The 25,616-nt window shown below is 38.9% G+C and overlaps 1 protein-coding gene across 1 annotated transcript; it reads right to left on the reverse strand.

Moving 5' to 3' along the window:
• Positions 1-5,510: 5,510 nt before the first annotated feature.
• Positions 5,511-13,221, reverse strand: LOC139129929 (large ribosomal subunit protein mL41-like). Its single transcript, XM_070695622.1, has 4 exons — positions 12,989-13,221; positions 7,576-7,608; positions 6,513-6,577; positions 5,511-5,767 (listed from the first exon to the last, which is right to left on the reverse strand). Exons 1-4 carry the CDS (start codon positions 13,083-13,085, stop codon positions 5,639-5,641), a joined length of 324 nt encoding a protein of 107 aa, XP_070551723.1. The 5' UTR covers positions 13,086-13,221; the 3' UTR covers positions 5,511-5,638.
• Positions 13,222-25,616: the final 12,395 nt, after the last annotated feature.

Consider the following 25,616-nt stretch of genomic DNA (forward strand, 5'->3'; position numbering starts at 1 on the left):
GATAGGAATGAGTGATGCAGGGAAGGGGGCTCCGTACGGCGGTCACACTGCTGGTAAAGAGCTGTACACAATTTACGAGTCTAGGTTTTGCCGCAGTGACTTCCGGTTGCAAAACTTCACAAGCCCCGACTTGAATGCAGAATCCCCTTGATTTTGAACAAATTGTTCCAACAATACAGATTACAATACAGAACACAAAAGGCGACTGTCTGCCTCCCTCGCTCACGGTCACTAAAGTAGTCGTAGTCGTTTCCGCTGAGACAGACTATATAAAACAATGTGAAATGGCTAATATTTGTCACACAGATTAGTGCCGCCGACAGAAATTCGTCAAAAACATCCTTAAACACTGACGGGAGTTTCTTTAAAAACAACAGAGCGTCGGTGTAACTTGTAGCAGCCAATGACTGTATGGTTGCCAGCCAGAATAGCTCCAAAGGACGATAGGTTAAATACACACTTAAAGTCAATTATCTACTGTCTTGTTCTGTCCGATTTGCATACACGTCTCTCTCAAATATAAAATCTGAAAGGTATTTTAGAAGTTTAGAAGAGAATAATCGTGGAGATTAGTATCTTCTAGAATCATTTATCAATTCATACTCTGTATGTATGTATGTATGTAGTTTATGTATGTATGTATGTATGTATGTATGTATGTATGTATGTATGTATGTATGTATGTATGTATGTATGTATGTATGTATGTATGTTGTATTGTATGTATGTATGTATGTATGTATGTATGTATGTCTGTCTGTCTGTCTGTCTGTATGTATGTATGTATGTATGTATGTATGTATGTATGTATGTATGGATTTATGTATGTACGTATCTATCTATCTATGTATCTACGTACATACATATCTAACTTTCTGATGGTATTTATGTGTATATACATGTGTGCCTATATTCATATTTATATTTGCACGCACGTTTTACTTGCCAACAAGATGGTGTTATTGCAGTGTGTCCGTTCTTATTCAACACATTGTCCGAACGAAGTCACCAGCCTAGCAAACGTAGAGCCTGACAGTTGCCCGGACATATATATGTGCGCGTCTAGACGATACTGTCATTGCTTACGTAAGCAGTGTCAACTGCGTTCGTTTTCACAAATGTGTAATTTTCAACGCGGTCACAAGCGGAGCCGCATCTCGGGGCCGCATCATACAAAAGTCGCGACTAATCTGTGTAAATCTCTTCCGGACCAACTCTGTGTCGTGACTCAAGCGCCATAAATAACGGTTTGTGCCCGTTGTGTCACGTAATCGCAATAGAAAACAACCAGCTGTCTGCCACACAATTATCATTGACCTTATAACAATGGATTTTTATCCGGTGTTGTTCCTACAGTCGAAATGACACCTGCGTAAAAGCTTTACATCAATGCCGAACGGTAAAATTGTCCTTCGTCACGCGGCCGCGGTGGCATTGAACGCTGATCTTTTACTTTGAAATGACCATCGACTGTATAATCGAACAAGGACGTGGCAAGCGCGACTGGGGGACGAACGCTTGTCTTGGGGAACAGCATGACGTATTGGTTCGTTCAGAAAACAAATATCCGACTTGTCCCGAAAGAAAGCCCCGAGAGGGAGAGATCACCCAATCGGGGATTTTGAGAGCTTTGGGTACACTGAATGAAAACAAAGTGTCAGGATATTTTAGATATGACTAGAAAGTTGCTTACATCATAATGATTTACGATTTCCGCTGTACAAGAATTCTGTAATAGTGAAACTGGTGGCTGATCACGGTCGCGTCGTGCGTCCGGTGGAGTGGCCATGCAAAGCAACCTCCACAAACCTTATACACACAAAAGAATCAACGGCAGAGGGCGCGATCGCAGGCGAAACTCTTCGACGCCAAGGGTCAGTCATTCACGTCTGAAGAATCTGATGTAGACATAATCATAAATTTACGCAGCAACAACATCGAGCTGAAATAGTAAGTAAAATGCTGAAGAAAAATTCAAAGTCAGGCTTTTTTTCTCCGGAGAACAATACCAGAACAGCTGTCCTAATAAATTTCTGTCACTCCAAATGTAGAATTCCAAAGAGTACGGCGTGTACCCTGGCGAATAAAGTTCATCGTCGTACACCACACGCCCCTTTACTACAACAGCTTGGCGCTTGGTTAGCGGAGATGAAACCTGCTCATTTACGACTTTACACTTGGCGGATGTGAGAAGGGTTTAGGGACTGGTCAGTTTCTTCGGCCTGGGGGGGGGGGTGGATTATTTTTTGCCGACGTCAAAAAGTGGCTGACCCCTCTATTCCAAATTTTGAAAACAGGGTGACCCCCCTATTCCAAATTTTTAAAAACAGGGTGACCCCCCCCCCATGCGACAACTGTAAAACAAAAGGTGGACATAAATTTATATATATATATATATATATATATATAATATATATATATATATATATATATATATATATATATATATATATATATATATATATATATATATATATATATATATATATATATATATATATATATATATTAACAGTCATTCTGTGTTTTAATGAAATTGTTGGCATGTCAGTTGTAAGATAGGAATTTCAAAGCGTCTATCTTAAAGTTTGAATACGGTACATTTTGAATGAGCTGTATTTTGAATGGGCTGTGAATGTATTTCACACTTTCTATGCTTAACCAGATGTCCTGAACTGTTGTACAGAAATGGATGTCAATCATTAATATCAAAGAGGAAAAAGCAGTGAATCAAAAACTTTGATGGGTGTTGAGACTTACCAGCCATCCAATTAAATCTCCTGAGGAGCCTTAGAGAGGCATTTCAGCCAAATCTGATGTGTGCAGTGTCTGAGATGACCTTTTCTTGTAACATTGAAACCATAAAAGCACAGCTAATAATGACAAAAAAACTGCCTTTTTAACTGTTATTTTGGCCATAAAAAGCATCATTCTACAGAAAACCCGAGACACAAAGGTAAACAGTTGCATCAATGAGAACGAAAGATATCTTGTCATTTTTCTATCTCTAAAATAAGTCACTGTATCAAATATATATTGTGAAGTACTTGTGCATGTTGCTTTCTCATACTGAACTCTCATAGAGAGAACAGAAAAGTATCAGGGATTTGTCATGCTTTTCATAGGAAATGCATAATTTCATAATGGTACACTTTCACTTAGCAAACATCAAGATATCTCTGGCATATATCTCTGATTTATTAAAGTATGGTGCCCGAAGGGCGCGGAGAAAAATATGAAACATCCTGATATCTCTGATATATATGTCTTGTATATTAAAGTCATGCACAGGAGGGCGTGCTGAAAAATGTCTGATATATTAAAGTAATACGCTCGAAGAGCACGCTGAAAAATATTGAACATACATATATCTCTGATATATGTATGCCTGATATGTTAAAGTTGGGCGTGCTGAAAAGTATGTCTGATTATTAAAGTTACGCGCCCGAAGGGCGCGCCGAAAAATGCAACTGGATGAAATTTGTGGCTGACACAATGCATTTTAGGCAATGATGAGCCTGTGTCGAAATTCAAAAACACACTGACCCCCCTATTGGGCATTTCAAAAACATGGTGACCTCCCCTATCACCGAAGTCAAAAACAGGGTGACCCCCCCCCCAGGCCAAAGAAACTGACCAGTACCTTATTCCTCCATTGAAATGATTCAGGGTAACCGTCGAACTAAATGTGATCTTTGAAAATTTTATGAATCATGTGTCGTGTGTGATAAAAAAGGAAAAAAAAATACAGCCAAGTCTTTCTCGGAAGGCACTGTGAACACCATCAAAACAAAATTTGATGTAACACAGCAAAATGGAAGAGATTCCTTGTGTTCCTCGACAAGTGCGTGGGTCTGGTCTTCATACCTTAAGATAATTAGACAACTACATAACACACAATTGTGGTAGCTGTTGGAGTATAACCTAAGAGCCTCGTCATTCTTCAGCAGACAAGTGGTGTACTTCTAACACTAGAGGGCGCAGACAAAAAAAAGAACTGGACAGGCAGGGAGCAGGATGTATGTTTTATGGCCAGATATTAACATAATCCTCAAGCTTGAAAGGTGCGGGGGGGGGGGGGGGGGGGGGGGAAGGGATGTCTCACCAATATTAAAATTTGACGTCCACATAAGTATATATTCCGCAAAAGCATGGTTTGAAAGTATTTATAGATTTTGAACTTTGCGCACGTATTTCTGTCAAAACGGCACTGAACCATCGGATGAAGAAATGACGCAGTCTTGATCTTCATATCCGGTAAATGTGAATTGTAATCATGATTAGAATACCACTTGCTGCTATTGTTTGCAGCAAGATGGAGAAAAATTGACTAAAAGTCAACCCATAAATGAATATTTCTCGATGTCACCTTTTTTTTGTCATTCTTTTCTCCCAATCCTGTAACCATTTATATATATATGGACATGCTCATTGTCCGAAATAAAGACTTAATAATAATTATAATAATAAAAAAGCAACAGAACGTGAAAATACTGGTAATGACATTTCAAGAATTGAAATGGCTGTCGGAGTGATATTTGATGATTATTTTCTCAGTTTTTTTCGTAATGTAGACAGACTTCACTTTCTTGCTGTACACCCCAAAGCAAGATGAGATACAAAATATACAGCTTGTCTGTATATATAGGACTGAATTGTTATTGATTAAAGTGAATTCTGGTACGGACCAGATGTTGTGTTGACAAGCTAAATAGTAGGTATTTAGTATTAAATAGTAGCATGTTAATGCTTTGGGGCGCAGCCCAAGAAATCGTTCTTGACTTTAAAAAAAAATCATCAAATGTTTATGCTTCTCTATTAGTTAGAAAGTGTGCAAGTCAGTGCACATACTCTTTGGAAAATAATAATACACTGCTTGAAATGGACGCATAGGGTTTTGCAACAAAGTTGAGTTTCAAAGAAGACAAGATTTTGTTTCATTTCTTTCTTGTCAAACAGGGGACTATTTGCCCGACACTATGAGGGCAAATAGTCTTCTGCTTCAAGGTCACACAGTCCCTTGTTTGGGCTATAATGCTTTCATTACACACCTCTCTTACATAGTTTTTATTCCAAATGTTTAGGTTTATTGGCAAATGACAATCATATGCTTTATTTCCATTTTAGATGAAAATCTGCCAAAAAAAACTGGAGCAAATTTTCATCATTGAATGGCTCAGTGATATATGTAAATCACTGTTATGCGGTTTATCAATTTTTCATGCGTAATTTTCTAAAAAACAGGATTTCCTATTTAAAACATGTAATTTGAACATTTTTACATCCCAAAGTTGACAAGTTGAAAATAGTTCCGGTTCACTTTCAGTCCAATGATGACTATGCGGCCTGCAACGTCATCAATGAGTTCCCATTAAATCCTACGGAGCGTGTGACGTTCGATATATGAGGCATGTAATAAAAGGCTAAAGATCTCTATATTCCATTGTAGTTACCCTGAACAATCAGATAACGGCGTTCCTAGTCTTATAGAAATCAAACTCTGCAAAAAATTTCGAGAACACAGACATGAATTTATTTATTTAAAGAAAGATAAAACACACACATGAACACAGAAATAGCATCGAACTACATCATCATCTCTGGACAGCTTGTTCCGTGTCTGCTAACTTTGACTCATCTAGGTGGTCATATTTCCCAGCTTGGAAATCTTTGATGACTTGGGGAGCCACACAGAGGTCGAAGATCTGCTTTGTCGAGATCGGGCCCTGCAGCGTGGTGGACACCGGTGAGAGACATACGGCTTAAGCTGTTTAAGAAAACAAGAGAAAAACAGACAGACAGACAGAGAGGGAGAGAGAGAGAGTTCATGAGACAACTTTGGAGATTTTGCTTCAATGAGAATAAATAATATGACTCATTATATATCATTTTTTTTTTTTAGAAAATCTGTGCACAAACTAGCATCTTCTGGCACAGCATACATGGTTAAACTTTGTTGAATGCCAATTTGTGTTTTCTGCTGCCATGATGTGGCTGGAATAATGTAGCGTGTAATTCTATATTGAGGGGTAAATTTCAATCCACAGTTTCAATTTCCTGCAATAAGATATCAGGCACTGTAAAACACACATATCCCAAACACAATATTCTTCCATGAAAATAAACACCTACATTCACATACCATACACAAACCTACATGCACGCAACCAGAATGCGTTTGTACAATGTACATTCATAAATAATATGTACATGTGCATACAAACACCCACATCACTTAACATACATATATAGAAGTATACATCTATACATACATTCACACATATACACACACATACATTAGACGTACATACATACATACACACCTAAATGCATACACACACATACATACATGCATGCATGCATGCATACATACATACATACATACATACACACACACACACACACACACACACCACACACCCACACACATACATACATTCTCACAGTTCTCTTTGTCCTGTATTTGTACAGTAAGTGGGTAGTGAAGTAAAATGTTACATTCAAGAACCTACCTCACAGTCTTTCAGACTGGGTACGACAATTTCAGGAATTTTTTCCGGGATGATGATGTAAAAACCTGCAGAGAGAGACAGACAAACAGAGTACATGTATGTTGGCAAGATATGATTTACATATACGGGGAGTTCACAAAATTCATGTACAAGATTCCAAGCCGTTTCTTCATAATTGGTCCTATTTACTGGCACTGTAAGCATACCCTGTCTGTATCTTACCACGGTATATATTCACTAAAGAGCTGCTATTGAATTGTCTGCAGGGCAGACGTGTGCACAATCAGCAAACACCCAGCATCTGCAAAGTATTGAACATTTTGGAAGGTGGGAAAATTACAAACAAAAGACATAGCATTTGAGTCCTCATACCACCTCCCCACTCCTCTGAATGAATGTTGGCAGAGCAAAAAATCTGAAGATTAAATATGATATGAACTTCTCCGAAATAGGAAAAAAGAGCTAAAATAGTTATTGAAGATTTGAACTGCTGACCGATTCTTGAGCAACAAAACATGTCGAACAAAATCATAACAGTGATTTACACCCATATAAATGGTTCCCATGGTGGGGTACATAGGTAGTTTGAACATAGCAGAATGCACTGTAATTGGAAGATTTAAACTTCTTTCCATTATAGGGCCAGTTTCTGTAACTTTCTCTGATTTTTTCACTTTTTCTTTTGTTTGTCACTTGCAAGTTCTTGTTCGACTCCAAAGAACACACTGAAACACCCACCAATTAGCTTGTCAACACAGTGCCTATACTATGAAATGCACTGTTGTTGTTTACATTTGAGTTCTAGTCCGGAGCAGAATTCACTTGTCAACAATAACAACGCAGTCTACACATGTACAGGCTGAGTTGACAGGCTGAATAATGGGTGTTTTAACTCCTTGGGGGGAGGAATCCTTGGGGGAGTTACACAGAAACTTTCGTTGACATAAAATTCACCAAAAGCTACGGCTTACTGGGTTTTATTCCTATTTGTGACACACTGTCAACAATGGTCAAATAAATGAACAGGAATGAAAAAAAACACAATTATTTCACAGATCCTTACTTTTCCTGAAGTATCCAGTGTGTTGACATTTAGCTGGAAAAATAAAAAGAAACGGGAATGATTGTTAGAGCCAATACTATTCACAAAGCCACGGGATCTTCAAGGACATAGGAAAGACCTGTGAGCCCATACTAAAAATTGACCTCAGCATTGCGTTTCATCACTCATGTCTTATTAATGTTAAAAGTTTTTGCACAGAGGTTGACGAATATATGCTACTTTCAAAATAATTACATGTCTATTTTTATGCTTTTAGGCTATGTTACGGGAGCACATTCTCTAATATCAACAACTCTGAGAGATACACTTTTCTTCATTAAGATAGACCCCGACAGGAGAGGTTCAAATATTTTTTAATGTAAAGCATTTAAGGTAGGTTGCTGGTTAATGCGAATTTTCGTACTGCGCATCGTATCTGCGCACGCGTACGAACATTCTTTCTGCAAGCGTTCTTTCCGGAAGTGGTCTTCTTGTCGTGATATAGCATACAATTACTTTGAGAGGCGACTTTCAAATTTGGTTTGTCAAAACAGTTCACACCAAGATAGCAAACTTTGTGTAACAGGCCCGTTTTAAGTGTGACAAATGTGGGATTATTTGCAGTATTTAAGTGAACAAAACTTTATTTAATACCTATTAAAAAAAGTTTCGAATATCAAATTAACAGGGATCTGTCGCTAGAGGGCGCTTCAGTGTAGCATTTTTTTGTATTAAAAATGCCCATATCTTAAAAAATTGTGCGGTGACCCCCATTTTTTCGTTTGATTCGAAATCCATATATTGTTGGGCTTAATTTATGAGAGTTTAAAGAAAACGTAGATTTCAGATCATGACATTTGTAATGAAAATCAAAATTTGGGCCAAACTTGCTCTTTTTATAAAAGCACTATTCATGGAAACGTTGTTATATTTTCTGATATTTTCAAAAGCAGATCATAAAACTAATACAATACAATACGGGGACATGTGTTGTATAAAATCTGTTAAATTGCTTTCACTATATTTCAGTTTTATTATTCAATAAACTAGATAATCGAATAATACAACATTTTAACCAATTTCAGCTAAATGTTTTCGCGGGACAACATAGAGGTCGCCATATCTCCAAAATTTGCATGGGGACCCCATCTTTTTTCTCATTTTTTAACATTTCATCTCATCCTAGACATCTCCTGAAAGTTTCAGAAAAATCCTGATTAACGTCACTGTTACCCGCATTCTACCTTAACATGGTATGATCACGATCCTCCGAGGGACTGAGGTATGATCAATGCTACACAAAGTGATTAGAAATCACTATTAGTAATAGTTTTCAATATGAATTGGGTGTCCTCAGCATATTAGACTAGCGACCCAGCTGCCGATGTAACTCTGCTGTGATATGTTATTAAGTGTGGCTGGTTTGTTGATTATTGGAATATGGATTGAACATGGGACAAATGGATAAGACAGTCCCACATGTGATATTAGCATACATCATCATTGCAGGCTGTGTGATTGCTGGGGCACTTTGCCTGATTTTTAACATTTTACCATAGCTCAATTGTCCAAACAAACATTTTCTTTGACCAAAACTGGCAAAAATTTGCCCAAAAATTATAAGTATGCAAGTTTTATCGTAAATTCAACTAATCTGAATAAGGACATTCCAACGAACTTGTGTACAAAAGCAATCAGGCAAGGAGATTCTCAGAAATTTTATGATTTTGGAAATTTTTTTATCACAAACTGCAAAAATTGCTCCTAAACATAGTAACTTTTTCACATTTTGTAAAAAAAACTGATAGATCATACCAACAGACCTTCACATCGAATTTAAAAGAAATCTGATGAGCGGTTTCAGATTAAAAAAAAAACAGAAAAAATTGCCCCAAAACACAAAATATGCAATTTTCAGCATGATTTGAATAAATCTTGCAAAGTCAATCTAAGGAACCTTAATATCAAGTTTCAAAGCAATCAGACAAGCAGGTTTTTTTGGTGTTTTTTTTTGTAATGAACAAAATTTTTATTTAAAAAAAACGAAAACAGAAGACAATGAAGCAAAAGAGAGACAAAAACCAAAACTGGGAAACAAGAGCAGAGTGGTGTCCAGAGTCCCCCTGCATTTTATATTTGCTGAAAAAAGGTCCAGAAAAGGGGACCACTTGTCATTATGAGTGTCAAGCTTATCTTTGGTCTTAGCTATATATAATTCAATATCATGAATTTTTCTGAGGAATAAAACAAAACCCCGAAAAGAAAGGGGTTGCCCTGCAAATTTGATCTGTAAATATATTTACGAACTACCAAAGAAATAAAGTTCACATTAAGATTATCTGCTGGATCACCAAGAATCATACAAAGCTTTGATGGAGTCGAACTAAGAGCTAGTGATCGACCCATTACATGCATAATATTTTGCCATAGCCTTTCGTATGGTTACAGTTGTAAAATAGATGTTCTATTGTCTCTGGAAAATTCTGACAAATTCCACACAGTTCGAAGGATATTTTAACAGTATTAAAAGAATAAGCTGTTGATTTGTGTAAAAAATGTTATGAAGAAGTTTAAATTGAAACACTCTTGACTTGCTATCAATTGAGACTCTATAAATCAGACAAGCAGTTTCAGGGAAGATTTTTTAAACCACATTATGGAAAAATTGCTCCTAACATACAAATATGCAAATTTTGGCAACAAGTCGAACCACACAACTCGACTTAGGTCACCCCTGAGAACCTGCATACTGAATTTCAAAGAAATGGAACTGGCGATTTGTGGGAAGACAGTGAGAGTTGACGGACAGATGATCGACGACTACAGACAATCAACCTTCCTGATAGGCTCTGTGTCCGTTAACAGCGAAGCTAATAAATGCACAACCAAACCACCAAGGGACCGTGACCAACTCCTCCATTTTAGACCAAGTGGCTGAAATACTATCCCACTGGGCGGCACGTATACAAATTGGCAAGTAATGGAAGTGCCCCCCCCCAACCGGGACCAACTATGATTGTACATTAGATAGGGATTTTAGGTCACGTGACATTCGTGTTGAACGTACGCGTTAGATGCAGGTCTAGTCCGAACTTTCGTTTTAATTCTTAAATAGACCAAATAATCAGATAAAATGAAACTGTAGTGTTGAAGCTTATTATTTTCACTTCATTTTGGGAAATTTTCACTTTTGTACTACGATAAATGGCAAAGGCAGCCACAACTACAAACTCACGCGTACCGGCGATTTTGGCATCCATTATGAGCGTTGTGTGGTGACCTCAAATGTCCCGCGAAGGAGATCGAACATATACCTCTTTGATAGGCTCTCCGCATGACTTATTCTGATCGCATCACTATTTTTTAAGGGTGGTACAAAAGTAGAGATCATGGGCTTCATTTTGAGGGGCGAACGTTAAAATCGGCCGAGAAAAACTCATTCTGTGATCAAACTTTGTGTTTCGTTTGTGTTTTTTTTGAAAAAAAATTAATTTAATGATAAATATTAATTGTAATTCTGCAATAGTTACGAGTCTGACGATGCGAAAAATGATGCTTAAGGCCCTTTTTAGCGAGTATGGTTTCACCCCAACTTTACATCCGGGCACTCCCAGGAATCACATACAAGTAATCAGCGCTTCGCCGCAGGTTCTGCTGAGTTCCGACGTTCACGATTTTGCAGCTAGATTTGTCTGATTTCTTATCAAACGCAAGGATCTAGAGATATATATTTCTATATGACTTTACCCTTTCTAACGTTATCTTGTTCGAAGTAGTTTGATTTCCGGGTGATATTTTTTGATAGACACTGAGAAGTTGTCAAGCCAGCACTGCAGTGTAGGCATACGCACGTGCACCGCACTTTGCCGATACTATACTGAACTGCTCACGTGCACCGCACTTTGCCGATACTATACTGAAATTTTAGTTTCGATCTTTAGTTCCCGAGAAGGGGACTATTTTGGTTCTCTCTGAAGAAAAAAGGCCGTAGATTATTAATTTGTTCTTTCCTCATTGATGGTGTTCCGGACTTTGGAAAAGTTGGTTTTTATACTGGTTTGTATTTCGGACCGCTGACTTCGAGGGTCTATGGTATTTCCGGGGCAGCGTAATTTTGCATCCACTTTAATGCAGTTGTTTATTCTATAAATGCGTGTTAGGACAAAGGGTTGAGAACGAAGTTTTTTTGACTTTGTGGAAAAGTTCTCTGTAATTGTAAAAAATCTACATTAATCAGACATTTCATAATCATTTAATAAAAGTTGTAATCACACAAAAAAAAATCAAAAAAAAATTTCCGAAGTTCAAATTAAAAAAAATATAAAAATATATTTTGTTAAATTTAAATCAAGTTCTAAAATGTCACAGGTATCATTTGATTGTTTACAGGTATTGTTGTTTATTTGTTTACCTTGTAAACATAAATCTAAACTTTTTTCATATATGCAAAGTAATATATGATGGAATATGATTATCATATTTCTGTTGATGTTCACAATACATAATGCATACAGTGATCAATGTCACAGGTATCATTTGATTGTTTACAGGTATTGTTTATTTGTTTACCTTGTAAACAGCATTCTAAATAATATTTTTCATTTATAAAAATTAAAAACCATTGAACATTTCATCAGCAATATCCACAAAAAAATTCATCAATTTTCAATAAGAAATGCTTGAGTTATTGCAAAAAGCACTAGAAATTGCAATTCTAGTTTCCTCAAACAATGTTCAATATGGGGTCACCTGGTTGTAATGATAACTACAGGTGTCTACCATGGCATAATTTCTAAATATGAGTAGGAAGCTGATTTTTTTCAAATTCAACAGGACATATCTCTGCACGTACTGAACCAATTTTCATCAAACAAAATGCAATCAATTGGTCTTGAAGAGAGCTTTCTTTTGATATATAATTTATTCATTAATTGTAGCTGTCTATCATTTCATGTAAAATCCCTACATTAGATATGTGTCGACATGTTTTCCATCCGTCTGCATATTGTTGTGGCGAAAAATTGATTTCATTACTTATGCATACAACTTCAAATCTGCATGCCTAGCTCCACACTTGTGCCACAAATTAAGGTGATAAAAAAGCGTTGAACGACAGACACACATTTGTAAGAGCATGGAGCCCCGAAAATGGAAAGGACGAGTGACCTTTGACCGCAGATGACCCACAACAGAAGCGACAAATGGCGAGCTTGGTTTGCACAGAATTCCGAGCGATTGGTTTCACGGAATAATTAATACACTCCAAATTGACCATTTTTGAACAGGTAATTGCACATGGTAAACAATCGAATGAGAATTTCACATTACGTTTCAAATTAAACAAACTACACTGGCTCGATATTGATTATTCCATGTAGGTAACACACAAATGGTACTGCACTGTACCTTCGCTTCAGACGTTGTGTCCACTTACTTGTCATGAACCCCCTGGGTCCTCGTTTGCCGGTCAATCGCAGGTGGCGATTTGCTCCTCGGGAAAGTCCCCGGATGATGTTTCCGACGGTTGGCATCTTTGTAAGTCTCTAAACACCCTGAAGATTGACTTGAAGATGATGCAGGGTCACGTCATTTCATGGTATGCTGAAGTGTGAACACACCACAGCGGACATGCTGCTCGGTGACTTGTGACCCTAGTTAGATTGTTCGGGCGCAGGCATACTCTATCCTCAAGGATCACCGAGCTCTATCGATTGGTGGCGTACTTCAAAACCAAGGAGGTGAGAGTATGTGCACTTATGCTGACGGCCGAAAGGTAGACGAGCCTATCTTGCAGTCTACGGTGAAACGATAAACTACTATATGATAACCACTCCTGTCATTTACATTTATACTATGACAACATGAACATAGCAAAAATTTTCGCGTGGTTCGATTTATTGATCGAACCACGTCATTGTTTTTCTGATTGAAGACCGCTCGCCAGATCGGAATGCTGAAATAGATCGGCACTTGAGAATAAAGTGCTGCAAACTCGCGAAGTTGAAAATTTTTCATCGTAAATTGTGCCATGTTCTCATATAGAGCACCAACATGCCTTCGCTAGGTAAAAGTAGTCCATAAACCTATGCATGGGATGAATGTTAAGAGACGATAGCTTTAATTCTTCATCATATTTTCATTAATTTTGTTGTGTGAAACAATATATGACATTTTCCTGATCTACACACAAACTAAGCTTATGGCAAATTAGAATGACTGTGGCCTTGCCAACGTCACGCATTGTTTTACAATATGCAATGTCGTTGCTGGCAGATGTGATAAAAAATTGTCCACAGTCCTTCCACCACAGAGGGACTGTGTCTGAACTCAAGTCAAATTGTGCAGAACCATAGACAGTAGTCTACTGTCTATGGCAGAACGATGGCATTTCACAACGCACCTATTGCTAATTTGAACACCAAGTTTTAGAAGCAGGACAAGAGAAGACATTCTACAAACAAATGAACACTAGAAAATTCAACAAAGTTGCATCTGATAGTGCCATAAGAGGAACCTGCGTACGCCAAGATTTGCGAGAGCAGACGCTATTTTTTAAGCACGTATTTTTTTCACAGATTTTCCGACTTTCATGCAGGGCTATCGTTTGTTAAGACTCCTTTTTAAATCCATGGAGTTATTGAAGTTTTGACCGATTGATTTTTTAAAAAACCATTCCTCATTGAAGAAACATAGGACTTGAAGCCACTTTAGTCCCCACTGTCGATGGAATTTTAGATGATTTGTGCCTCTAACCAAAAACTTCATCTTCTTGAGTATTGAAGCTAGTGTGAGATATTTTTAAAAGTTTCTTGAAAACCAAAGTTTGTAGGTTTTCTCTTCAAGTCGCTGATTACATAAAGATGTCACGTTTTGTTTTCCTATCAGTAAAGATTCGATAATAGTTCCGAAAATTGTTTGGACCTTTAATACATGAACTATCTGACCCACATGACTCCAGCACGAGCGAGTCCGTGATCATCGACATAGCGCAGCCAACGACAGAATGGTTTAGGAAATCGAACCCTGTTGATTGCGCCCTCTCGCGATGAGCCATCAGCTTTCGTATTCGGGTGTAATGCGCCGAGGAGATTTAGGGAGCCCTGGAAATCTGATTAGGAATATATCAGATAACGTGCGAACATAATATGAGCGAGCAACGGTAGAGAAGAGAATAATGAAGGCAATTAGGGAGTCAGTTACTTGTAATTTTTGGAGTGTTTTCCAGTATTTTAACTCTGTTTGTCAAATACAGCCTTTTTTTAGTTCACATACTAATGTCGAATTGCTCAGTGTCCGATACAGCTTGCACTTCTGTGATGTATCTGTGTGATGCTAAAATGTCACTGTTTGACAACTGAGATGCAGTCCGGACCAGAATTCAGTTGTCGATAAGAGCATCGTACCATTGTACAAAATGTGTGTACCATGCTCCACACACGACTGAAAGACGAATAAAAACACAAATGCTCCCTTTAAAGAACATGATTAACGACAATAATGTCATATGTTACTGCCTTTACCCGTTTAATTCCGGTGTGGTCACTAGACCGAGAGAGAGAAAGGGTCGCCAAAATGGGGGGGGGGGAACACTCTCTGCTGTAAATCTAAAAGATGTATGAAATCTTGTAAAAAGTTTGAGAGTCCAAATACCTGTCCCCAAAGCGCATCTTCCCTTAAGGTTATATAATAATTGCCCATCACAGCTCAAATTTTCACGGCACCGTATTGTCCTAACGTTATGCTGCCTGGGCCGACTTACTTTGAAGTCGGTAATTCAAGAAGTGTTCGTTTAGCAGTTTGGTTGTTGTGAACTCCAAAATATTCGTTTATGTTAGGGACTTGTTCTGCAATACAAAACTTTGAATATTATTGTCCCTGGTATTTTTCTTTATATTTATACACGATAATCAGTTCAAGATTATTTTCCTCTAAGGAAATTTATGTTCAGTTTCAACCTCTCCACCTCGAGGTGTGTATTACCTTATCAAATGGCCAAGGGGGTCGGGGGATGTGGGTGACTAAGACAGCACCAACGGTTAGAATCGAGAAGAGAACGCTGACGACTCCGACGAAAATGTTAATCATCGTGGCGACGCGATAAGGCGCGATCTGCATGTCGTCGTATGAGAAACCTCCAGCATAGTAGACACGGAAACAAGAGCAAAAAAGGACGGTTTTTAAACACCCCCGTCCTCCCAAAACATCGATGCAGACACTGACATCTTTCATCAAAAGAAAGTGAGCGGAAAATATTAAGACGAGCAGCGTCTGAGACACTGTGCGCAGGCGCAGAATATGCCCTCCGTGTTGACCTTCACTTTGGCAAGTCGGCCCAATCATGCCAATAGGAGCGTCAACGTTCTGTATCTGGCTCGCGCTGATTAAATACTTTGTACCAGATAATTGTGTAATTCCGACAAACATCTCACGCTCATTGACGTCATTGTAGCACGGAGTCACTGAACTATGCTCCACTTCTGGCACGCCTCCAAATGATGTATGTATTATATGTATGAACAGTTATGAAAATCGATGCGTGACGCCAGATTGAAAATTTCTTTAGTTTCGCCTTCGCGTTGGGTAAAATTTTCGCCTCGATTTACACGCATGATATGATGCACGTGCAACGGCTTGCAGACCTGCGTGAAACTATAAGTCTGATAGTTGGCTTTCAGATAGATCGGGAATATGGGAGAGAGAGAAGAGAGGAGAGAGAGAGAGAGAGAGAGAGAGAGAGAGAGAGGAGAGAGAGAGAGAGGAGAGGAGAGAGAGAGAGAGAGAGAGGAGAGAGAGAGAGGTTGGGGGGGGGGGTGACTGAAGTGTAATAGGGCCGAAAAGACGATAAAATGAGAATTTACATTTTCCGCCATGAAATGGTCAATGTCTTTGAAAACGATGCGGCTTATATTGGATGGATAATGACCGTTTACTATATATAACACTTTACATATGAACGAGACCGTGCCCACCCGCACGTCCCGCACCGTCTGACTCTAGTTTACAAGAACAGAAATGAGTGCTTGAAATGATGTCGAAAGAGAGCATCAAGTAACAGAGATACAACAAAAATAAATAAAGATAAAAAACATGCACGAAAAAAATATCGAAATCGATAACCCTATCGAAGATTGGAAGTCACGCCACACCGACGGTGACAAAAATATTTCCCCCTGTGGCTCGACAGCGTTTTAATATTCCATTTGCCTTAGAAACAAGATAGAGGTGGCAACAATGTGATCGATCTGCGACGACCAGTGAATGCATGCTGAAGCAACACCGACGCCGGCATTGTTTGATTGCGATTAAAAAAGCGCCCAGGCTCAACAATATTACTCAGAAACAATATGAACTCGTAACTAGTTAATAAGCGATGCTGAGTCGTGACTTTAATCTTATAATGTGTGGCTTGGCCTTATTTTTCACGATGGCGTGCTTTGGGTCAATATTTTTTTTTACAACAAAAGTGCAATTATTAGATGGCCATCTGAAAGAAATCGCAATAAAAAAGTTACGTGTTGAGTCAGTAGCTTGAAGATCAGAGGGCGGTGAATAGACTGTGCCACGTGAAGGTATATTGTGTGTTAAGTCGTTCGCTGCCATAATTCAGTAAATCTTGGCTGTTGTCGATGCGTGGTTGGACCTGTGTGAAGGAAAATTTTGGAGGTGTGGGATGAAAGGATTGAGATAGAAGTATAGGATAAGTATCAAACGGGTAACCAGGATGGCAATTAACGGATTCGTGACAAGATAACGTTGAAGTCCTCTCACGGGAGAGAGAGAGAGAGAGAGAGAGAGAGAGAGAGAGAGAGAGAGAGAGAGAGAGAGGACGAGAGAGAGAGAGAGAGAGAGAGAGAGAGAGAGAGAGAGAGGGGGGGGGGGGGGAGGGAGAGATGGCTATACTCCTTCCACATTGTAAATACAAATCGTCGCCTGATGGCCAATGCCAACAGTGCAAGGCGTGACAGAACGAATTGATTTTCAAAAGTTCTCCGTGTTTTCATTTCTTCAGCTAAGCCGCAGCGACAAAATGACCGCCTACAGTGAAGATAGATCTCATCGCCATGCGAAGGCGAGGTGCGAATAAATGAAATGGATGGGGTTTCGCATGAAAAAAGAGTCGGCGTTATAAACGAGAGAATTTGATTTTGCCACACGGCATTTCTATAGACAAGAGAACCGCTAACTTTACGATTAACCTCTTTAATTTGTCAAGCTGACACGAGCCGTTCATCTGCAATCCCCGGAGGTACGTGATCGGCAGTTTCCGAACGTTAACAACCGCCACGCAACACGTTCAACCAATCATGATGCTGAAGGTTTTGAAAATTCGAGAATGAAGGGATCGCGTCACCGTTCAATGGAAGACAGAAGCCACATTCTGTGACAAAATCCAGAATCTGACCCATACGTATTTCATCTGTTGATATTGATCACGGCTCTATTTTAAGTAAGTTAACTTATGGCAATTTTTTTTTTCATTTCAGAGGTTACCAGTTGCGGACTCCTCTAAAAGCCAGCTAGAAATTTCCTCACGAGTAACTCATGTCTTATTGATTCCATGTCCTCGTAAAATCTCGTGAAATTTACAAAGAAATGATTGCCTGATATGTTTCATCCTTTGGAAAAGACTTTATTTTGATTTCGATTTATGACGACTTAAGGCGATATGATGAACACGCATTTTCGATTTAATTAACTTAACTCCGTTTCACACAATGTAGGGACTTTCTCTCATGAATAATATGATCATGCAGATCGACCTAAAAACGAAGTTTTACTGTGAGATAATTCGCTTAGCCTCGGTATGCAAATTCTAGCCTGGTAATTTATAAACAGGGTGACGAAATACGATGCAGTTACGCGTTGCTGTAATTCTATTTTTCTTTATTATATACTCGACGACCTAAGATTTTTTTCCCACTATGCTGATGGTTAATTTTTTGTTGTTGTCGGCAATGACTTTGATCCAGGAAGCGGCGTGGCTCGTTACCAGGCAACGTGTTATCAAGCTCGAGCGAATTAAAAGGCGGCTTTTTTGCATGGTTCACGAGCCTGCACTGCACTATTTCAAATAGTTCGTGACGACATCGCGGTGAGAAAGCACTAGTGTATTCAGTCATTCGGGGGCAAATGTTGCCATGACAACTGTATCCACCACGGCGAAGAACACACCACAGAGGAGAGCAATTTTGACGAAGAGACTCGACAATTTTCGTCAGAGGGATGAAAACATTTGACTGATACAATGGTACTATTTATTTTTCAGATGCCAAATACGATCAGAACAAATCATGAAACAGCGACTGCAAGCAGAGACAGTCGGGAAAAATCGAGCGTCTACGCTTTAAGGTAGAATGCACAGCTGGGAAAGATATTGGGACTCTGATACTTTTACAATCCTTTTTTGGTCTTCCACTTTTGGAGTGACTAAGGTTTCGTCAACTCATTTTCATGAATATAGAAAATATGATTTGTCCTCATAGCGTTACAACAGAATGGAGACCATTTGAAGTTTATATGTGTGGGTAGAAGATATATACTTTTGAAGATTCTTTTGAGTATTTTTTTCTCTAGTATCAATTTTTGCGCATGACCTCTGACCTTTTTTACCCTTGATTTCGAAAGGCCAACGATTTAAACTGAATTTTTAGCAATAATTTAAGTCGTTCAATTTCGAGGTGCGTGCTATTACCTAAAGCATTGTTACGCCATTTTGCCTTGGTGCGGAGTAACACTATCATTCCCCCTTCATCGCCTTCCTCTTCGATCGAGTCAGAGTTTGCTAAGTTAAAGGTATATATAGTCACCTGTAATCTAAATATGCCTATATATGGTCAAAGGGGCGTTCCTTGGTATTCAAAATGCCCATGTGAGGGCGCTGTTTTTAAAAAGCGGCCACCCGCATAAAGTACTAGCTCTTTGAGCGGTGTTTAAACCGCGCTATCTCAGATGGTCACATGACCACTTGCAACCAATCAGCTTTTGTCTCAACACCGCCAGATGGCTTGCCGTCTTTCACTCTGTTTTGTCATAGCTGAGGCTGCGGGCGTTTTTTCACCGTTTTTCCTCTCGCCACAGATCGCCTGATTCAACGCGAACACTCGAGCCATCTCCACATATAACGGTTGTGGCAAACATGGATAAGCCTGGCGATAACAACACGGCTACACCGCTGTTTTTAAAAAGCGGCCACCCGCTTAAAATCTGTGATTGGTTAGATTTTCTCTTTCCATGGTAACTGGCAAAATTGGAACAGGTGACAGGATACCTTCAAAGCACCGCTCACTTATTTATTGAAGGTAGAAAGCGCCTCGGGGATAGGTATTGGGACTCTCAAACTTTTACAATTCTCTCCTGATCTACCACTTGCGGGGCTCAATTTAAAGCACTTGGTATGATAAAAAGTCTTCACCACATGTTTTTTTTTTCGAAATCGACAATTTTATTTTTCTTCATAGAGTAACACAGGGATGGCGGGCATTTTGAATGTCAAATATAAGCCAATCTTAGGTTATTTGTTTCTCTTGATTCAAACCTTTGCACGATGACCCTTGATTTTTATTCTTGATTTGGTGAGAGAAATGTCGAAAGTTTCACTTAGGTAGGTTTGAGCAAACTTTAAGTCTTTCTCTTTTGAGGCGTGAACTACCTTAAACTTATGTAGGCTAATTTTCAGCGTTTTTGCTATGTTCATAAAATCAAGTAATTTTCTCTACCTCCCCACTCGTGTCGGATGCCCTGTGTGAAACTTGTCAACACAATCTGCAAGTGTGTGTGTGATAACAAATGTTATCGTTGACAATTGAATTTTAGTCTGAACCAAATTTGTCACCGACGACTTTTGCAACTCTTTTTGTTTTGCATGTCAATTTCGCTACCTTAACCCTTTCACCACCATGGTTTGTCCCAAATCCATTGTTTTCTATGGTAAAATTGGACCTGTATACAGGGAACTGGGGTGAAACGGTTAAATAGCCCTCGTCTTCTACTACATGATACAGCAATGCATTGTGGGTAAAAAAGTCGTAAGATAGTGAGCTATTAAATACTTTGAACGCTACTAAAATCGCTGTCTTGGCGAAAAGTTCTGTTCGTTCGTGAAACTTACGCATTTTTTCAACTGCTTAGGCATTATTGGTATGAAATGCCCGTAAAGTCTGAAATTTGGCTCCTGTAGTCTTCCCGTAGAAATCCGCCGTATTGAAAATATAGTCGACGGCCTTAGACTTTATGACTCACGTAGGTGGCAAAATCGTATTTAAGGTACCAAGAATTGCAGGTTCTTCTTCTACTCCGAAAAGAATGCTGAACATCTCACTCTTTAGCTTGTCGGCGCAGCGCCCTTAAAATTCACTGTTGTTGTTTACATTTGAAATCTCGTCCGGGCCAGAATTCATCTGTCAACAATAACAGCGCAGTCTACACATGCACAGACCGAGTTGACAAGCTGAATACTGTGTATCTCAACAAGCTTTCGCAAGTAGAACAAGAAACTTTGGTTGACATTAATGACAAAAATAGTAAAAAAAATCATCAAAATTGATAGCTACTAGTCATTCAATCCTTCATCATGTATAATGACTGCGCAAATCTCGAGAAAACAAATTGTCTAAAGACGACTATTCGTGATAAAATTGTACAAAATGATAGGTTTTACGACAGTAATACGGCTATATTCGTAGGCGGGAAGGCGAGAAGTATCGCGAAATCAAAAGAGTACGATTTATGAAATGTCTCAGCAATTGAGAATTGGTTGCGACAGTTCCATAATGTTCGTCTGGAGGATACAATCTCGTGTCTCGAGTCGTAGGTAGGCCTATCTTTTTTTTCATTGTGGGTGGAACTTGTCATATTACATCCAACCGGAGGTTATGGTGCTATGTATTGTGGAAGATGCGAGCGTAGGCGCCGCGAATCAATTGATCCCTTTCACAAAATACAGTCGTCGGCGGTTAATGAGAGTGCACTGAGCGACAAGTATGGAAAAAACAACACACATAATCCCTCCCCCTCCAGACGATTGGAAATCGGGTATCCGGGCTGTTAACGAGAAATGAAAAGACAAGGACTTTAAGCGGGTCAAGCGAAGGCGCGGGACAAACATGTACTCACCGTTTGTACCGTTCTGAGACCGCCGCGTTGACATTTGCAGATATCTGTCGCTCTTTAAGGTAGAATGCGCCTCGGGGACAGATATTCGGACTCTCAAACTTTTACAATTCTTTTCTGTTATACATATTGTGGGGGTTCATTTTAAAGCTCTTGCTGTAAGAAAAAATTTCACCGTCTTAGTTTTTCGAAATTCGAAAATTTATCTTTTTCTCCATATAGTTAACACATGGATGGCGGCCATTTTGAATTTCAAATATCGGTAAATCTTGGATTTTTTGTTTCTTTAATACCAAAATTTGCACGGTGATTCCCCGATTTTTAATCTTGATTTTGAAAGAGTATTGTTGAAATAGCCTTAAGGGACTGGCCGGTTTCTTCGGCCGGGGGGGGGGGGCGGTGGATTATTTTTGCCGACGTCAAAAAGTGGCTGACCCCCCCTATTCCAAATTATGAAAACAGGGTGACCCCCCCATTCCAAATTTCGAAAACAGGGTGACCCCCCCCGGCGCGCGACATAGGTAAAACAAAAGGTGGACATAAATTTATATATATATATATATATATATATATATATATATATATATATATATATATATATATATATATAATATATATATTACATTTTACATATATTTATATTTTAAATAGTCATTCTATGTTTTAATGAAATTGTTGACATGTCAGTTGTAAGATAGGAATTTCAAAGTGTCAATCTTAAAGTTTGAATACAGTACAATTTTGAATGAGCTGTATTTTGAATGAGCTGTGAATGTATTTCACACTTTCTATGCTTAACCAGATGTCCTGAACTGTTGTACAGAAATGGATGTCAATCATTAATATCAAAGAGGAAAAAGCAGTGAATCAAAAACTTTGATGGGTGTTAAGACTTGCCAACCATCCAATTAAATCTCCTGAGGAGCCATAGAGAGCTTTTTTAGCCAAATCTGATGTGTACAGTGTCTGAGAGGACCTTTTCTTGTAACATTGAAACCATAAAAGCACAGCTAATAATGACAAAAACTGCCTTTTTAACTGTTATTTTGTTCATAAAAAAGCATCTTTCTACAGAAAACCTGTGACACAAAGGAAAATAATTGCATCAATGAGAAGGAAAGATATCTTGTCATTTTTCTATCTCTAAAATAAGTCACTGTATCAAATATATATTGTGAAATATTTGTGCATGTTGCTTTCTCATACTGAATTCTCATAGAGAGAACAGAAAAGTATCAGGAATTTGTCATCCTTTTCATATGAAATGCAGATTTCATAATGGTACACTTTCACTTAGCAAACATCAAGATATCTCTGATTATTAAAGTATGGCGCCCGAAGGGCGCGCCGAAAAATATGAAACATCCTGATATCTCTGATATATATATGCCTTGTATATTAAAGTCATGCACCTGAAGGGCATGCTGAAAAATGTCTGATATATTAAAGTAATGAGCTTGAAGAGCACGCTGAAAAATATTGAACATACAGATATCTCTGATGTATGTATGCTTGATATGTTAAAGTTGGGCGTGCTGAAAAATATGACTGATTATTAAAGTTACGCGCCCGAAGGGCGCGCCGAAAAATACAACTGAATGATGAAATTTGTGGCTGACACTAGCATTTTAGGCAATGATGAGCCTGTGTCAAAATTCAAAAACACACTGACCCCCCCTATTGGACATTTCAAAACATGGTGACCCCCCCATGATCCACCGCCCCCCCAGTCTGAAAGAACTGACCATCCCTAAGATTTGAGCAAAAGTTTAAGTCTTTCACTTTTCGAGGTGCATACTACCTTAGCTGTCGCCCACGTGCGTGTGTAGGTCTCTGCTAATGGCAAGATACCGGAATAACAGCAATATGTAGGAGGATTATCTGCAATTGCAGTAATCCGCATTCGATTGGGAACTCTACCCGATCGACTTCATGCCCTGATAGAATGAAGAGAGATATACGAGGGTGGTACTTTGAAAAGTTGGTACGCTCGCTTGATGCTATTTCACGTTGAAAGAGGGGAGATTTTATTCACGGTGAACGTTTGTGAAACCTAAACGAAGAATGAATTCGGCGGACGGTTCTTTAAAATATGTTTTGGACTGGACTGGATATTGCTTGTACTTTAGAAAAATTACCTGGGTTACTAACTCATGAACTTGTTTAAGTAGCGTGGGGTTGGTTTTTTTATTGCAATCTCCCTCCCCAGTTTTTTTCGATGATGGTCCAAGAAAATGGCCTTCTCAAAATTTTAGGACAACGGACACAGGACTCAGCTATCGTGGTCTGGTCATCACCTGAAAACGATTCTAGCGGAGAGACGTTACCTGTTCAAGACAAGAGGAATTCGTTGACGGGGTGGAGGAGTGACGGGTGGGGAAGGGGGGAAGAAAACGCAAGGTGCTACCTTTGTAGTTTTATTCAAATGCAGGACTATATTTCATTCAAGGTTATACACTCTTTGAAAAAACAACATTTCTAAATATTTGCTGAACTTTAATCCAGATTCTCCTGTCATCGTAAAGTATGCAAATCAGTGGTAAAGATGTAAATTTTTACGAGAGATGCAAATAAGATTAAAAGTGACGAGAAATTCAAAATGATCACCATTCTGCGCGTTTAAGTAGTATGCGCCTCGAAAGTGAAAGACTAAAATTTTTGCTCAAACTATCCTCAAGGATTCTTTCAAAAATTCTCTTTCAAAATCAAAAATAAAAATCAGGGGTCATCGTGCAAATTTTGATACTAGAGAAACAAATTACCCAAGATTTACCGATGTTAGAAATTTAACATGGCAGCAATCCCTGTGTTAACTCTATGGGGGAAAATAAAATTTTCGATTTTCGAAAACCTAACTCGGCGAAAAGTTTTCTTACCCTAAGAGCTTCGAAATAAACCCCGACAAATGGTAGATCAGAAAAGAATGACAAAAGTTTGAGAGTCCGAATGTCTGTCCCGTTGGCGCATTCTTGATTAGGCTAAGTCACCGAGTTTTTAATTTTTATAGAAACACGAGAGTCAAAATGGATTTCTCCCTAGTTTCAAAATGAGTTGGTTTACACATCCCTTAGATCAGAAGAGAATTGGAAGACTTCGAGACACCGAAAATCCGTAATTCGTGGTGGTTTTCCTTCAAATGAACATAATGACTGCAACCCGACTTTTGGAAAGAGAGGTCGTCTTCTCTGCGGCTGCGCGACTTGTTTGATATCACTGCCTATTTCCAGAAGTTGGTGATGAATCTCGTGCAAATGTGAAGTCCCAGTTTTGCGGCTTTCCAATCACTGCAGAACTTTGGCAAATTAAATTTGGATGCATCCCTTCGTTTATATGAAGCTGCTTCGGCCGCTGTCACGGTTTTTGTATCGCCGCCATTTTGAAATGATTGATATGCACAAGGGATGTTGGGATATGTTGTACGTAGCAACATGCCCGTTGTATGGGTCCCCATCCTACTAGCAGCCAGAGACAGGAACGACGCCTCCCTTTACAATAATGCAAGCGTCACGAATGCATGATGGTATAGTCATGTCTCACTTTTGAATAAATAAAAATTCAAACAACTGCCACTGATAACACCAGCATAGTTCCTCATGTTTTTGTGAGCCGACCAACGCGTTCAACCTCTCTGAAGCTAAATATATTTTGCAAATACATTGCTAAGGTCTCCCAGTTTGATTCAGAGGCACTGAGAGAGAGAGAGAGAGAGAGAGAGAGAGAGAGAGGAGAGAGAGAGAGAGAGAGAGAGAGAGAGAGAGAGAGAGAGAGAGAGGAGAGAGAGAGAGAGAGACAGACAGACAGACAGACAGACAGACAGACAGACAGACAGACAGACAGACAGACAGAGCAACACGCTAACGAAGAATATTTCATAACAAAGAGATTACACATAATGAAATATGAGTACCCCATCATGTCAAGAAAGACTTGAAGTTGGCGTGAAAATACCTTCT

The sequence above is a fragment of the Ptychodera flava genome, chromosome 3 (assembly GCF_041260155.1).
Source record: "Ptychodera flava strain L36383 chromosome 3, AS_Pfla_20210202, whole genome shotgun sequence".
Taxonomy (NCBI): domain Eukaryota; kingdom Metazoa; phylum Hemichordata; class Enteropneusta; family Ptychoderidae; genus Ptychodera; species Ptychodera flava.